The sequence below is a fragment of the Malaclemys terrapin genome, chromosome 2 (assembly GCF_027887155.1).
Source record: "Malaclemys terrapin pileata isolate rMalTer1 chromosome 2, rMalTer1.hap1, whole genome shotgun sequence".
Lineage (NCBI taxonomy): Eukaryota > Metazoa > Chordata > Testudines > Emydidae > Malaclemys > Malaclemys terrapin.
In genome coordinates, this window is record NC_071506.1 from 117,110,134 (window position 1) to 117,127,336 (window position 17,203).

A 17,203-nucleotide genomic window follows, 5' to 3' on the forward strand; every position below is an offset into this window, starting at 1 on the left:
GGGGTGTGGGGAGAGCTATGGGTGAGTGGCAGATGGACAAAGTTCCCCCCCCCCCCCCCCCCGAAAATCAATTTAGCATTGTCTGTAATGTTTTACTACTTAACTATAAAGCACAGAGATCCTGGGTATGAACAGCATGTTATGAACAAGAAGCTATTTCTACCCATTATATGTTACTGATGTACAAATTGTGCAGTGGACCCTATCCCCCTCAACTAATTTTAAGGCAAATTAATTTGTGAATACCAAAGGGATAAACAAACTACTGTGCATTAGTCTCCACCCAAAAAAATTATTATAATGTTCCCTTCTATTTGTCTAAGTATATTTTGCATTTCCTTTCTCTGTAGTTATTGTGTGTGTGTGTATATATATATATATATGCATATCTTTTTCCTTACATTGTCAATACTGTGTTGAGAATTTATGTGGCTATTTTATGCATTATCATTTTTTGCTGGCTGGGTTGATGCTGACGAACAATGTTGCGGAAAGAATACAGACTGCCTACTTTCACTTTTGTTCTCAGTTGTGCATTTTTACTTCCCTTACAGAGCTGAAGCAATGCCCCATTGGCCCTCCAAGCCTGTCATTTCTGAAATATTTTTTGTTTTATTTCAGGTTACCATTGGTCAACTCTATTCAACCCAGAAACTTGTTATTGAGAGTCCAGAAAACACAGAGATAATCTGATCATCTAGCACCGTTGGACCATCCTCAGCTTTCTGTAGTGCTGCACATCCAACATAGTGTGTATGCACCCTGCCTGAGTTTGAAAAACTTATCTGTCTAGTAAAAGATAAAGCTTTGGAAATGCTCAGTTTTGGCAACCAAAACAGTCTAGAATTTCTCTTCTCATGGTTCATGCACTAAAATGTACTGCTAAGCCTACAATAGCGTGTAATGTATTCCTAATATCCGCGTTGCTAGTATTTCATGTGTAATGAGACTGTTTCTTGGCCTTATTTGACAATAAAATTCCATGAACCGAATACTTGTAATAAGATATTTTCTTCTCCCAGTGATCTTGCTAACTTACCTGGCTCATAAAGGATACCAATTATGTTTCAACCAATGATACAATTGTTTAAAATTACTTTTTACATTGAGCCCCAGTTAATATAGAAATACGCAGCCTACAGTGAATAAACTAAATAGCTGAATTTGTATGGACCTGGTGTGGGTAAATTCGTGTTAAATAATTTATTCATTAAAGCCATGTGAAATTTGATAGAGGCCTTTAAGTACAACAAAGATATTTTGTTATATCCTGGACCTCAACACCTACAAATATCAAAGGTTAGATTGTGTGTTTTCATTTAAAACCAGTCTCATCTCACTTCTCAGTTAATAGCTTAGTAATAGAATTTTAGCCTCATGTTACTGAGACTTCAGAACTTTTAAAATAAAATTTCATCACTGTTCCTTATTTTAATATACTAAACTGCAACTGGCAATATAAAGGAACAAAGTATATTTTGTTATACAAAAATTTTGTATATTACCCTCATTACAGATACTTGGAAAGTTAGATAATTGAGTGTGAATGGTGAGGTTGGTATATTTAATTCAGAATTCATACAAATATTTTCTAATTTCTGTTGAGTGTGCAAGTTTCTACACGCTGGCTCAGTGTCTCATGCCTGTTTTCCAGGGACTATCTCTAGAGGCTGAAGGCAGTTCAGTCTTTATGCCCATTCTGTACTAGATCCAGTGAAAGTCCCAAGGTGGTTTGCTTATTGCATTCTAGTCACCTTCACTTACTTACAGTAATGCCACAAAAAAAGTAATTTTTAAAAACATCCATTTGTTAAACTGAATAAATACAGCCAATAGCAAACAGACATTTCTAAAGCTTTCTGTAATTATTTATGGGCCTCATTCAATGCACATATTGAGTAGCATATTGAAAGAGGTGGGGTTTCTTAAGAGATTCTCCTAAGCCAACAACTCAGTAGCTTCACCTTAAGATTCCCCTTTCTTGCAATGTTCCTGAGCTCTACAGGAGAGAAAATTCCTGAACTGCTTTAAAATGCCCCCCCCCCCCTTTTTTTAAATTTATTTGAAAAGTAAATTACACCTCTTAAGACAGCGTGCTAAACGAGAATGGAATCTTTTTTAAAATCAAGTTTTATTCACTTTAGTGCTCCGAGTTTGCTATTATGTTTTCCACTAGAATGTACAGCAAAATTACTCAGTATAAAGCTTCAGCACAATGTACAGCGAGAGCTTTATATGAAGTAGACAGAACTTTAAACTAGGACCATGCCTGTTACCTTTAAAGAAACTGCATTTGTGGAGGCAAAGGGACATACTTTCTATTTCTTTTGTAAACTAAAGAGAGAGTATCAAACTGAAATGACAGAACTAAGCATGTAAGTGATTAGTTTAGAAGTACTAATTCCCAAAACTTATTTATAAAATTTTGTAGAATTACCTGTATTTTAAATATAGCATTCTGTTAACTATGCAAAGAGTATGCAAAATAAAGTGCCACTACTGTATTTAAGACTACAAACCTGCCTTAATACTGCTTTTCACATGGAAAGCAGATACTGTAGTATTTCTGCATGTTAGATACATAAATACAGCAAATAGATCACTTTGCTACAGCATTAATATATCATTTTATTAAAATAGATTTTTTTAAACTAGGCAGAATGCCATGGACTACAGTTTAAAAACAAGGCACTAACACTTTAAAATCCTAAAATACACCTAACCAAGCTAATTAGAACACTAGCATTGATGGTAAAAGGACAAGGGGGGACAGATTTAAGTGCCACTAAAGCATTTAATAGCATTTGCATTGCTAATAAAAATTATACAAGTGTCTTTTGTGAGACACAGTATAGATACATGTATAATGTTACTACAACCCTTCTAAGGGTATGTCTATACTGCAATTAAACCCGCAGATGGACCATGCCAGCTGAATTGGGGTCACAGGGCTCGTGCGGAGGGTCTTTTTTAATTGCATTGTGTACCTTCTGGCTTGCTGGAGCCTGGGCCCAGGACTCTGTGAGATGGGAGGGTCCCAGAGCTTGGGCTGCAGCCCAAACTTCTACACTGCAATTAAACAGCACCTTACCCCAAATCCTGTAAGCCCAAGTCAGCTGACACGGGCCAGCCGCCAGTGTCTAACTGCAGTATAGACATACCTTATGTCTCTCATCAGTCACATTTTCCTTAGCCTGCAAAGGGGCACTTTTAGTTTTAAGGATGCATATTGTACATATGATATGCCAGAGCGGAGGCCTCTGTGCATAGAAATGTGTAATACAAAGTAGGTTGAGAAGGCTCATTTTATTTTTTCATTTGAGGAATCAGTTACATAAGACTTCAAGAAGTTATCCATGGGCTTCTTATACAGCATGGCTACATTGCTTAGTTTCTAAGCTTACCTAAGGAGACTGTTCAGTCCTTAAGCACTAACCAACTTCAGTTATACAAAAGATATAAACTTATTTTATTTAATAAGGTGCAAAGTTAGAAAATGAAATAATCTAGTACAATGATTACTTGTAAATTGCAACACAATTAGTGCATTTAAGGATGCTCCTTGGAGCAGGTGTATACAACAAGAATGTTTCCCCCACTGATGCACAGTCTGTGTATCTTCTATTAATATTAATGATAGTAGCATGTGCAAATCTATTACATGTGACCGGAACAAGAGACCCATTAATATTCTCTGTTAAATGCATAATGATTAGTATTGCATTTGTTGAGATAACATATCCCCTGTATATGAAAACTATTGTCAAATACTGTATGAAAGTAATCCTATCAACTATGGAATGAAAATGTACTACTGTACTTCCCACTGCTCATTTAAAAATACCCTTTTTTGATATTCTATTTTCACTGGTTATCAATGAAATTGTTTACTGGATTTTTGTCTGAGCAATGGAAACAATATAAATATGTGAACATTGTAGGTAAAAGGGTTCCCAGTGATTTAATTTCATGTCCCCCTATTCCAAAAGGGATATTTGTTTTTGATTTACAGCAGAAGAAAATGTTAAGAACTCTTACTAATTCTGTAATAATAATTCTTAAAATTACTTAGTAAGATACTAATTTTTGTAGCATGACACTGAAAGATCATTTGCTTCACACATGTACCTTCAGCTGTCCCTGATCTCAGCAACCTTTGACTTTAGTGATTTGGAAATGATATGGCTCAGTTATCATGCTCCAAAATTTGGCTGTTTACATATATCAAAGGTCAAATAAGAGCTTTTAATAGAAAAATGCAAACAGTATTCTGAAAGAGAGCAGAAGACAACCTCTGAACTGCCCTAACATGAATAACTGTCTAAAGGACAGGCAGTTCTACAACCCTGTTGACATCTGATTAGATAGTCCTACTACATTTAGAGGATTATTTTAAAAGGCCTGGAAATACCAGCGGTATGGCCATGGTGAGGTGAAGCAGACCCGAGGTTACATACAAACGTTTTTACCTGCTGATCACATATACTGTTCTTGTTTAAACATGCCATCAACATAGGGATGTTAAACTGACTCTGCTCTAGCAAAACTGTACCAACTATTTCTAGCCTAGTGCGTGTCATTAACAACATTACTTGTGCCTCCTAACGTGTAAGACACACAGGAGAGCATGTTTTTGTGGAAGGCTAGAAGCACCAGTTCCACAGCACACTTCCTGCCACACTCCCATACCTCCTTAACACTTCGCAGAAGCACCTCCACTAAACTTCTGGCAAGGATCTCCATTTCTCCACAGGTATGTAGGACAGAACTGAGAGGGAGTGGCCAGCTAATCTCTGAATGTTCCCCTGCTCACTCCATAGATATCTAGGGTGAAATCCTGGCCTCATTTAAATCAGTGGCAAAATGCCCATTGACTGAAATGATGCAGGATTTCACTCTTAGGGTGAATGTTAATGCTACTGGAAGCAGCATTAGCACTTGTGAGCTCCACCTAGGAGGTGCTACTGTGCAGCCACCGGGAAGGAAGAGGGGAGGGAAGAACCATGCTGCCTGGAGCAGACAGCTAGCAGGGCAGCAGAATCTCCACAGATCTTGGGAGAGCTATTAATTTAGGGCTGCAACCCCACTGGCCATTCCAGTGGAAGAAAAGAATTCTTTCACCCAATTAGAACACGTTGCTTTTTCCCCCCTCTACATATTTAAAAAAAAAAGGGGGGGGAGAGAGGAGGAGAGAATATGGGCCAGAGTTGCTCAATCTGAGGGCAAAAGAAGAAATAAATCCACTTCCTCCTTAAAATGAACATATTCCACTAATCTAAAGAAAAGATTTGGAACTCTCAAAATTGTACAGTGCTTAGATACCACAGTGCTAAATCATGGATTCAAACAATTACTGTTCTACATCCAGAATAAGAGAACTATGAAGACCACTGAGGAATTTACAAGACTTCTTTTGAAAAAAGTACATAAAATATTTATACCAGCCTTTGGAAATTCTTCTCACTGAGAACAAGTTTTTTTTTTTTTTTTTTTTTTAAACAGACAAGTATTAAGTATAAAGGTCTTTCATTATCATGCTGAAGGGCAAGCAAATACATTTTGTGCTTGGACAGGTGAATTTTCATGACAATTCTGTATTGCCATAGACCTGCATTGGGGAGCAATTTTCAAATAGACCAAACAGGTAATCAAATTTTAACTAAGAATTCTGGTCCAGATCACCTCCACTACCTTCATTCAATACACTGGTCCAGTTCCAGGTCCCACTGACATAAATAGGAGCAGAATCCAGCCTTAAGAGTTCAGATTGAAATCCCAGGCCTTTCAAAATTGATACTTTAAAGGCAGCAAGTGTAATTTACATGCAACTTTGTAGACCTTGACAGCACTAAACTATATTTAACTTCACACTATCTTTCTGAAATTCCTACTCTTCTATCAACCCATCTTGATCATGTACAACTATTAGAGAGAAGTTTCCTATTGCGTGTGTTTAAATATACAAAGAAAGAACAATAAATGTTTCCTATATGCTGCAAAAATAAAAATTGCTTAAACCAAATTTAACGTGTGTTAGTTTGGTTTCCTTCATGCCCAAGCAATTTAACCTATCCCTTTAATTTAAAAAAAAAAAAAAATTCAGATGCACTATTTGTTGTTTTACAAATGTCTATAAAAGCCTTTGGTTATATTTCTTCCTTTAATCCTAGAAAACCTTGTGTAATCCACAGGGACCATAGAAATCTGCACATACTGAAGAGCCACAGAACTGGAGTTTTTCCAAACATTCTTACAACCTTTAAGATTTCATGTTTTCAATTAGTTTTTTAGAAAATCTTCACATACTGCAACAGATATTTTAAGGTGATACAATGTGTCAATATTGATGTTTAAGCCCAGTTATCATTTTGCTTAGTCCCACCATCAGTTTATGGTGTTAGAAATACTTGATTTTTAATAAACATATCTATCCAGTCTGAACTTATTACATATACCAGCAGCACTAGCGTCTAGTGGATTACGCATAGGTTCTAGCACTCAGACATGGAGTCTAACTCTGGTTTTGACACTGACTTCTTGGGAAATCTTTGGCAAGTCACTATATCTCTGTAGGCCTCAGTTACCTCATCTGTGAGAATGCGGAGAATCATGCTGATGGAATCTTTGAAAAGTGCTTTGAAATCTACAGCTGAAAGAAGTGCAACATACTGTCTTGCTGAAAATTGAGCATGTGTGACTCAGTAAAGAGAGAGTCCCCATCCTATTTGTGCTTTTAAAAAAAAAAAAAAAAGGCACTTTAGCATTTAATATTAAATAAATTAAATAAAAAAGGTGTCTTGTCTATTGTCAAAACAGGAGAATTTTTTTTAGTAGTAGTGTCAGCAAGATTGTAGGTAGGTATAGATATGCTAGCTGTAATTTAAAAAGTACTTTTAAATATTTAGCATTTTAGCCATGGAGAACAGTGCTGCTCACATCTTGAACTTTTAGACTGCTTGGGCGGGGTGGGGATTTTTACTCTAAAGGTGACCAGCAAAGGTAAAGAACAGCTTTCTTGACTTGATCCTTTATGATGTTAAAAGGAAAACAAAAAAGTCTCCGCTTTCTTTTTTTTTTTTTTTTTTAAAACAGTTACACTCTACCCTGTTTTTCCTGAAAGGCTATAGGGATGACTGGGCAACTGGTGAGCTCATATCACATGGATGTGAAACATCATTAATTTAGAGGGTAAGTCATTTATATTCATACTTTTTAAATGCTTGTTAATATCTATAACTCATTCAGCACCTAACTGCTTTTCTTGGAAGTTGAGACAGTTCTGTATCTCAGACCTCAGCAAAACCAAGGAAGAACAGATCAAGAATACCTATCTTTTCCTATTTGAATAAGTATAAGGTATGGGATGTTAAGTTAATGTTCTGGAAAGTTCTGCCATTTTGGAGACCAACTCCGCAAAACTTCGCAAGAGTTTGTTGCATACCAGAGAACATTCTGACTTGCTGTGAATAATCTTGCCCTGACAGCAGGATTCTTGGACATACCAGCTAGCATCTCTGCTCGCTCTCTCTCTCTCCCCCCCAGCTTGGGATAGATTTAACCTTTAATAGTCAGTTTAAAAAAATATATTTTTAATTATTCTTTTTATAATGTAATTCAGTGAAGAATTGGGCTCAATACTTTTAGCATCATACCTCAGCTGTAATAGCATAAATTTCAAGTAGTAACAATCTAATGTTTTATGTCTTTACCATCTTAAGAAACTAGATCAGCTCACATTTTCCTATGTAGTATCCTGTTTATACTACATATTTTTTAAAGAAGTTAATGTATTGGAGACAGTAAACCATTTCACTATTTTCCTTTTTAAAATATATGGACTCTGTGCATATCTGGGGGGAGTATATACTTAACTTGTAGAATTACTACTGGGATTTCTCTTTCAGTTTATATTTATACAACTTATTGTGTACAACCTCAAACACATTTTGAAGTACTGTACAGTATTACAAGAATATAGGTCGAGTTGAGTAATTAAACATTCCCAATTAATTCCATTGAAAATTGGTGTTTTCGTTATGCTAAAAAGGCCTCATACACACTGAAAGTCTAATGTGTCATTGTATGTACTTACAATATTGTAGTGCCCTAACATAGGTGAACCACGATTTATTCCTGTGGCTCAGACAGGATTAAACCATGTTTTAGCAATTAACCATGAATGCTGCTCACAGACCTGCAAAGTCCAAGGTTATAGTGTGATTCACTAACAGAGTCTGACCCTGTCTACACTGCAAAATATAACTGTTTTAACCTTTAGGGGGCACTATCACGTTGTAATTGAGTATTCCAAGTTACCTTTCCATAATGTAGACAAGCCTTGGAGCATCCAGTTCTATACATTACAGCTCCATGCACTTAAACAACATATATCAGTCATCTAAATGTAAAAAGTTATACTTTTCCATGCTACTTATCTTGTTACCAGGGCTTTGGAGCGGAGCCCGGAGCTGGAGCGTGGAGCAGCTCCGGAGCAATGGTGCTGCAGGTTTTTGCCTGCAGCCAGAGCACAGCTCCAAAGACCGGCTTGTTACACCACTAACTTAGATGTTAGCGAATGGGGTCTCTTACAAATGTGTACTGACAAATGACACTTAGAACAATACTACACAGAATAAGGTACTATAAATACCTACATGAATATAGCATGAAGAGGGCTGAAGGAAACAATTTTCCATGAGCCTCACTAATGAGTGAAAATAAATGAAGACCTGACTCTACTTCATAAAACTATTCCTCGGGTAGTCATCCGTAACAAAAATATTTACCCATGCCAAATTGTACAAAAATCCATGTAACAACTGGGCATCATACTATTGAAAATTTCACACCTGTGTGATGTAGTTAGGTCAACCTAACCGCCTCTGTAGGCACAGCAAGATTGACAGTAGAATTGTTCCGTCAGCCTATCTAGTGCCTCTTGAGGGTGGTGGATTTACTACAGCAACAGAAACTCCTTTCTTCACTGTAGTGCCTACACCGGGGTGGCCAACCTGAGCCTGAGAAGGAGCCAGACTTTACCAATGTCCATTGCCAAAGAGCCACAGTAATACAACAGCAGCCCCCCCATCAGCTCCCCAACCCCGCTCCCAACGCCTCCCACCCACTGGCATCCCTGCCGATCAGTGCCTCCCCCTCCCTCCATGCACCTCCCGTTCAGCTGTTTCGTGGCATGCAGGAGGGATATGAGAGAGGGAGGAGTGACAGTATGGCAGGCTCAGGGGAGGGGGCGGGAAGGGCTGGAGTGGGGGCAGGGTATGTGGCAGAGCCAGGGGTTGAGCAGTGTGCAGCCCCCTGGCACATTGGAAAGTTGGCGCCTGTCGCTCCAGCCCCAGAGTCGGTGCCTATACAAGGAGCTGCATATTAACCTCTGAAGAGCTGCATGTTGTTCCGGAGCCACAGGTTGGCCACCCCTGGCCTACACTGTAGTGCTACAGAGGTGTAACTGCAGCGCTGCAACTGTGCTGCTCTAGTACCTGTAGCATAGACATACCGTTAGAAAAACCATCACTATTTTAAATCTCTAGATCTTTCATTAGAAAGAAAAAGCAACTCCTGTGTGAGTGTGTTAGGCAAGACTCTATTTAACAAAGATTAGCCAGAGCTACACATGAACTTTATAAAACAAGGCTGTGGTACGTGGGAACTGCATTAGCCATTGAACAATGTTAAAGTGCACTAACTTACAAGGAAAGAAGGATATTTTCTGTCATTCGGGGCCTCCAAACCTACAGCAAAGATGGGACACAAATAAACCAGAAAGTGTTCACACATGAAAGTTATATTATGGACTCCATTAAATTAAAAATAGGGTGGAAGACTGCTGTCATATTATGTTGTTTTTGGAAAGGGGTGAAAGAATTAGGCCCCTCATTTGAATATGTGAAGACTACTGACTGAACTTAAGCCTTTAAGTTCCTCCATGGTCAGGCAACAACATAGGCGCTTGACTTTAAGTGCTTGAGTAGCCTCATTGACTACTCCCATGAATAAAGTTAAGCATAAGAACAGCCATACTGGTTCAGACCAATAGTCCATCTAACCCAGTATCCTCCTGTCTTTCGACAGCAGCCAATGCCAGGTGCATCGGAGGGGATGACCTGAACAGGCAATCATCAAGTGATCCATCCCGTCATCCACTCCCAGCTTCTGGCAATCAGAGGCTAGGGACATCCAAAGCATGGGATGGCATCCCATCCTGGCTAATAGCTATTGATGGACCTATTTTCCATGAACTTATCCAATTCTTTTTTGAACCCGTGTGTTTGCAGAATCAAGACTTAAGAATTAGGGGGGTTGGGGACTGACCCTCACCCAGTTCTCCCTCTCAAAAAAGAGTTGGATTTCTGCAAGTCATAATAACAACTCCGTTTTTGCCTACATCTGTCCCTGTTCCTAGGAAATGCCTACATACCCATAAAAGGGAAAGTGCATGCATTATCTGTCATTCTAAAGAGAAATGCCTAATGCATAAACATAGCACAGTCACAACACTGGATTTAAAGTTCTCTCTTTAAATTCAGTGTATTAAATAGGAAACTTCATATAAGGCACCATCTTCAAGTTAGACACAAATATTTTTAAAAAAATAAATCACAAAAAGATTGTTTCCAGTTCTCTTTAACCAACTTTAAAGAGAATAGTCTGTGGGAGGAAACTGTGCTGATTTCTTGCAGCTCCTGAGAGTTCATTTCCTTTACAAAAATGGTGAATTAACAATACCGAAACCAACAGGTCAGACCTCACTTTTTCTACAACTTTAAGGTTAATGGTAGGAGGCCCCTGCCCCAGTCAGCTCTTTAATTAAACAAAACAAGCCACATTCTAATGGAAGGCTCAGAAACCAGTGACAATGCAGCAGGAAAGTGGTATTGAGTTGTTCTAGGGTGCAAGTACAAGGGATGGGACACTCTGCAGTGGTCTCTGACAGCTAAGGCTTGGCTTGGCACAGAATGTTCCCTTTCTGTGTTCAAGGGCAGGACATTCATAGCCGGCTGCTTGTTGCCACACCCCACCCACCGCAGGCTCGGCACAATGGGTGGCTGGCCCCAGGCTCCCTGCAATTTGTTTGCCCCCAAGCTAGGCTCAGAGTAAGGCGCTGCTTTTGCTCCCAAGCTGGGGAATGCTGGTTTGCTGCCGGGCTAAGCTGAAGGCAGGAGCTGCCCCAGGCTGGGGAATGCTGGTGTGGTTCACGGCTGTCCCAGGCGGCGCTCAGTAGAGGGGCCCAGTGGGGTCGCCCTGGCCGGTGTCTGTGCTGGGCGCTGCGGGGAGCCCCCAGGGGGCGGGGCGGCAGCAGCGCAGGGTGTAGTTGCTGCCCCCGTTGTTGTCCCAGTACTCGCCCTGCTGGCTGCGGTAGCAGACGGCGAAGTGCACGGCGGAGCCCTCCAGCAGGCCGGGCGGGGTGCACAGGCTGAAGTGGAAGCGCTCGGTAGGGGGGTCGCGCCCCTCGGGGCCGGGCAGGGGCTGGGCCGTTGCGTCCAGGAAGGAGCGCCACTCGTTGAAGGTGTAGCGCACCGTCACCTCCTTGGGGCCCGGGCAGCTCAGCACCCGCACGGTGCCCCGCACATCCAGGGCCGCCGCGGGGCGGCCCAGGCTCTCCAGACACACCCGCTCCCGCCGCAGGCGCTCGGCCGCTGCCACCTCCCCGGCGGGCTGGAAGTCGGGCACTAGTTGCAGGGGGGGAGGCGGCGGGAGGGCCCTGCAGCCCAGGCCGAGCGCGGCGCTGAACTCCTCCCGGGGCAGGCGCCGCAGGCGGGAGAGCACGGCGGGCGGCACCTGCGGGTCTTCCGCCGCGCTGAAGTGCTTCACGCTGGCCAGGTTCAGCCCCAACGCGTCCGCGAACTGCACCCGCTTCTTGCACTTGGTGCAGCAGCCCCGGCTGCCCTCCTCCGGCGGCGGGAAGAGCCCGCCGGCCGCCAGGCTGGGGCTAGCGGGCAGCGACAGGGACCGCCCGCCGCGGCGGCGCAGCCCCAGCAGCAGCTCCCCATCGTCCGGCGGGGGAGAGGCTCCGGCCCGCTGCGGCTCCCCCCAGGGCTCCTGCAGAGGCAGCGCAGCCGCCGCCCCCTCTTGCTCTTGCTCTGCGGAGCTGCCTCGCCAGGGGTCCCGCGGGAGCAGCCGAGCCGTCCTCTCTTGCTGGTGGCCCCCGAAAGGCGCTAGCATTTGCTCCAAGCCCAGCAGTCCGGAGTCCCGGCCTTCCATGGCATGTCGCCCTCGCCCCCCACCCCGGGAGACTCCGCGGCTGCTGCTGGCCCTCTCCCGGCCGGGGCTTGCTCTGGCTAAGGCGGTGGGGTCGTTTTATCGCCTTTGCCTTGCAGCGGAGTCATGGCGGGGGGCGCGCCCCTGTCCCCCCATGGGCTCCTGGCGGCAGGGACGGACCCTCGGGAGAAATTAAGCCGCGGGCTGCCAGCCACGTCCCCAGCCCTGCCAGAGCCAGGGGGCGAAGGGGCAGAGCGGACCCAGCGCCGCGGACAGGCTCGGAGAAGTTTCCATGCGTAGTGTGTTTGGCCGAACACGCCCACCTCGGCGGGAGGCGCTGCCCGCCCATCCGCGGCTTCCAAGCCAGGGGGTGGCGCTGCCGTCTCCACAGCAGAAGCTACAGGAGGAGCCCAAAAGTGGTATCAGAGAGAGGAGCGTCCCACCGAGTTTTCCCTGCAGGGCGCTGAGATGTCTTGTGATTTGCTTCCTGCTCCCAAGCACGAGCCCCTCTAGAGCTGTCAGGGTCAACCAGTAATGCCCTTCACCCCATGCAGCTGTAATGTTATTGTCATTATTGCAGTGTCTTAGGCCAGGGGTATATGTTTGGGGGGGGTATGCAGGTCTCATCTACATATTTGGCAAGTTTTACAACAGGTTACATAAAAAGCCCTAGTGAAGTCAGGCCTACCAAAACTCCATACAGACAATGACTTGTTTATACTGCTTTATATACCATACACTGAAATGTAAGTACAATATTTATATTCCAACTGATTTATTTTATAATATGGTAAAAATGTAGGCAATTTTTCAGTAATAGTATGCTGTGGCACTTGTATTTTTATGTCTGAGTTTTTAAGTGAAGTGAAACTTGGGGGTATGCAAGACAAATCAGACTCCTGAAAGGGATACAGAAATCTGGAAAGGTTAAGAGCCACTGCCCTAGGCCATTGCCTGTATAAAACAAGGGCACAATGGTCCAAGCTACCCCATAGTTAGTCTCACATTCCAAATACCAGATTTGATACTACTTCAGGGAATCTATGATGCTACCATAGGGGAGGCAAAAATAATTTAAGCCCTGGTCCTGCAACAGGCGCTCTGCATAGGTGATTGACCTCAATACAGTAAATGCAGCAGCTTCTTGGCAAGGACATTAAAAGTGTCTTGGCAAAAAGCAATTTAAAGGTGTCCTTTTTTTTGCCTTTGTGATACACAGAGGCCTGGGGGAAGGGATTTGCTGTTACTGCTTTTTAAAGTTTTTATTTATGATTTTTTTTAATGTAGAAATGTCAGGACGGGTACATCTAGTTTTCCTGATTTTTTGCCAGAGAACTCACTGGGGGTATTAATTCGGATCTTTCTGCTGGCCTTAATTGAAGAGAGTGTTGAATCTTTAACAAAAACTTTTGTCATCAGGCCATTTGAGTAAAATAGAAATAGAATCAAAACATTTAAAACAGATTTCCTACTTCAGTTAAGTTGTGGAACTTAACCACATACTTTACTTCTGTATAACACTGTCAGAATCCTGCCAGTTCTCCACTAATGCTTGGGCCAAAAATTTTCAAAAATGGCCTTTGATTTTGGGTGCCCAGCTGGAGATCTCTTGGGCCTGGTTTTCAAAAGTGCCGCGCCCCTGCAGGTCCAGTTGAAGTCTGTATGAGTAGCAGGTGCTTCCAGTGCTGCCAACTTTTACCATTTTATCACAAGTCTCATGATATTTGATGTTTTTCTTTTACAGGCATGTGATTATATGGAAACCTCTGCTTTCATTTTTTTAAGAAAGTTTCTAGATCCTCATAATTACTAACACTAAATAACACTTACCCAGGTCCTTAAAAGCATTTAGGCTCCTAATTTCCACTGGAATCAATAGAAGTTAGGAGCCTTTGAGAAAATGAGCCTTAGTGTTGGCAATACTGTGCTCCTGTGAAAACTATGCCAAAGAGTCTGAAGATGCACAGGCCCCTTTTGAAAATTTAGTCATAGTGTTTTCTAAGTTTATAATGTTAAAAAAAAAAAAAAACACAGAAAAAGTTTGATTTCATCAAAACAGTACAAACATTTTTTCCCCCTATAGGCCATTTTTAGCTGAATGCTGCATGTTAAATGACAGCACCACAATAAGGACTTGATTAGGATTTTTGGAGTCAATACCCTTGCATATCTGAGAAGTTTTCCAAAATTAAACGTGTACTTAGTACATGTTACAGCTGTCATCTTTAGATAGTTCTGTTGGTGAAAGTACAATTCCTCTCCTCCACCCCACCTTTTTCAGGACAGAGAAACTAGAAATCCACATGCAAGTAATATCACTTTCTGGAGATTTAGGTTCTCTCAATAGATTTCTGTTATCAAGATAATTTTCTGAAGAAATGAAGATTTATTTTTAATTCAATTTCATTTCAGTTGCAAAAATAACCTTCCAAAGGTGAACTGATGAGATACTATTCTACTTTGTGGGCAGTCTGTCTCTCAGAGAGAGGCAAACTGCTCCCATTCATCTCATCTGGTATTAAAGACAAATGGACACCATTGAAATATTAACTGTCTTAGCAGCAGTCATCTAGCAGGGCTAGATAGTTCATTCATTTAAAAGGATATTTCCACAAGAATAAGAGTGCAAGCTTGTGCTATTGAAGATTAGAACCACTAATGTTAAGATAAGTTATTTAAAATTTCCCAATAACCTGATTCCTTCTGTAACTTCTGTCATTGTAATCAGCTTTTACCAGTAACTAATTCTGGAGCATGCAAGAAAGAACTAATTCTCAACCTAGTCTTGTGTGTGACACAGGAACTGGTTCAGAGAATAACTAGAAAAACAGATGGTCACTGTTGCTCAGGATACATTGTTTGGCTATCATGGATTAAGAATGGGAGTCAGCAATGGACAACACCGTAACATATAAGAGTGGAGTTTTTTCTTCTGAAAGGCTGATAAACTGTTAAAAATAGGCTGAAAGGCAAACTAAAATACTGAAATGATCAGGTTAAGTCATATTGGTGCAAACCCCAGTCTGCACCAGTGCAGTTTAGTTACCTTAAGGATTTATACCAGTGTACTACATGTGCAACTACAGTGTAGTTACACCATTGAAAATGTATCTAAGACACACTTTACACCCTGATCCTGAAAACATTTTCAGACATGCTTAACTTTACACACTTAAGAAGTCCCTCTGAAGGCAATGGAATAACTCTTGTGCATAAAGTTAAGCACATATGTAAATGCTTGCAGGATTGGGCCATAATCCATAGAATCTATCTGAAGGCTGTTCAAAAACACTATATTCGAGGCAGTGATAGTGTGTGTGCTGAAGAGCAAAACCAAAGTAACAAGGAGTGAATAAAATGTGTCTAAATAATGAGGTATGGAATATTATACATACTATACATATATTCAGTAAGGTCAGATCAATATAACTTCTGTAAGGCTAAATTTGTGCTGATTTACTGTTAGAATTCTCTGAAAGAGACGCGAAAATAAAATACTGGCTCTGTTGTTTGAATTTTGAAACAGCTTTTGACAAGGTCTCCCAAGAAAGGGAGACTGTTTCTGGGGGAAAACACAGGATAAAGGAGAAAATCCTATTGCAGTGTTGCCAACTCTCACAGTATTTGATGTTTTTTTTCTTAAAATTCCAGTTTCTGGAGTCAGGTGATAACGTAAGACTCCGCTTTCATTTTTAAACAAAAGTAAATTTCTAGATATCATGGTTATGGAGAAAAGTTATAAACCATTATTTTTAAAGGTTCAAATAACAAAGGCAAATAAAAAGATCCCCAAATTATTATATACTTGGCTTAAATCTTGAGGTTTAAAAAATCTCACGATTTTGGGGGTCCTGACTCATGATTTTTGAACACCTGGGGTTGGCAATATTGAATTGTGGATAAAACTACGTCCTACTAATCTGAGTAAAGGGAAATTAATAGAGGCTGGGAAGTTAATGGTGGACCTAAAGAACAATTTTATAATAATAATAATAATGCTATTTGTAAATTAAAAATTCTGTACAGAGTAACTAATTCTCAGAATACCACTATGAATCAAAAAAGTATTATCCCATTTTAGAGATGGTGAGATCCACAAAGATACTTAGGCACCCAGATTTAGGTGCCAAAATCTCTGTTTTTTTAGGCACCACTGCAATCCAGAAAGCTCCTGCCAAACCCTGTAGGTGCCCAAGTTTTCAGGGTAAAAGTTCCCCAGTGCCTATGTTTCTGTCTGTGAGCATGTGCACTGCCTCCTTACTGTAGTTGTCCAGATGTCTATCTCCCCCCAAACTCCAGAGCAATTCACAAACCGGGGGAAGACAGACACATGCTGGGCCAGATCCGGTAGGAGTGTTCAGAGGCCACCTATTGGTTTAGGTTTCATTCACAATCTGGTCACCAGAGGAGGAGGTGGTGGCGGCAGTGCTACCCATCTTATAACTTTTAGCCCAATGGCTAGAACATTTCCTGGAATGTTGAAGACCCAGGTTCAATTCTCCCCTCTCTGCTAGAGGGGGAGAAAGACCGGGGGTCTCCTACCTCTTTGGAGAGTGCTCCAACCAGATATGGAATAGTCTGATATGAGACTCCCTCAGTATCTCCTGTTGAAGTGTTCCACTATGAATAAATAATGAAAGAGTGATGTGAGGAGGGGGACTGGACTCTGGGTTTCCCACTTCCCAAGTGGGTTCCTTAACTACTGGACTACAGAGTCTTTCTCTCTGTGTGGCCCAATGACTGTTCCACTGTGGATAAATACTCATTTGTGGATCTGTGTCTAGACCTACCTCCCTAACTCCTCATCTTATGCTTATTCCACAAAAGCATTCTGCCTTCGCTGCGCTACATGTTATTTAATATGTTTGTTAATGATTTGTTAGGGGAAGGAGCGGTGAAATTTGCTGATGACACAAAACTATTTAGATTAGTAAAAAAAAATAGAGAGGATTGTAGGAAAAACTTCCAGAAAAATCTAACCAAACGCAGG

The 17,203-nt window shown here is 41.6% G+C and overlaps 2 protein-coding genes across 2 annotated transcripts in view; one reads left to right on the plus strand and one right to left on the minus strand.

Annotated features, from left to right (window-relative positions):
* The window catches only part of LYRM4 (LYR motif containing 4), a 146,481-nt gene extending 145,489 nt beyond the window's left edge, over positions 1-992 (plus strand). Inside the window, 2 exon segments of the mRNA XM_054018535.1 lie at positions 622-678; positions 681-992. Coding sequence (XP_053874510.1) covers positions 622-678; positions 681-701 — 78 coding nt within the window. The 3' untranslated portion in view covers positions 702-992.
* Positions 993-3,287: 2,295 nt separating this feature from the next.
* On the minus strand, positions 3,288-12,910 carry PPP1R3G (protein phosphatase 1 regulatory subunit 3G). Its single transcript, XM_054018534.1, has one exon. The coding sequence runs from the start codon at positions 12,214-12,216 to the stop codon at positions 11,230-11,232; it is 987 nt and encodes a 328-aa protein (XP_053874509.1). The 5' UTR covers positions 12,217-12,910; the 3' UTR covers positions 3,288-11,229.
* Positions 12,911-17,203: the final 4,293 nt, after the last annotated feature.

Excerpts from the sequence above, each read along its gene's own strand:
- PPP1R3G (XM_054018534.1), bottom strand. The coding sequence starts at position 12,216 with ATGGAAGGCCGGGACTCCGGACTGCTGGGCTTGGAGCAAATGCTAGCG.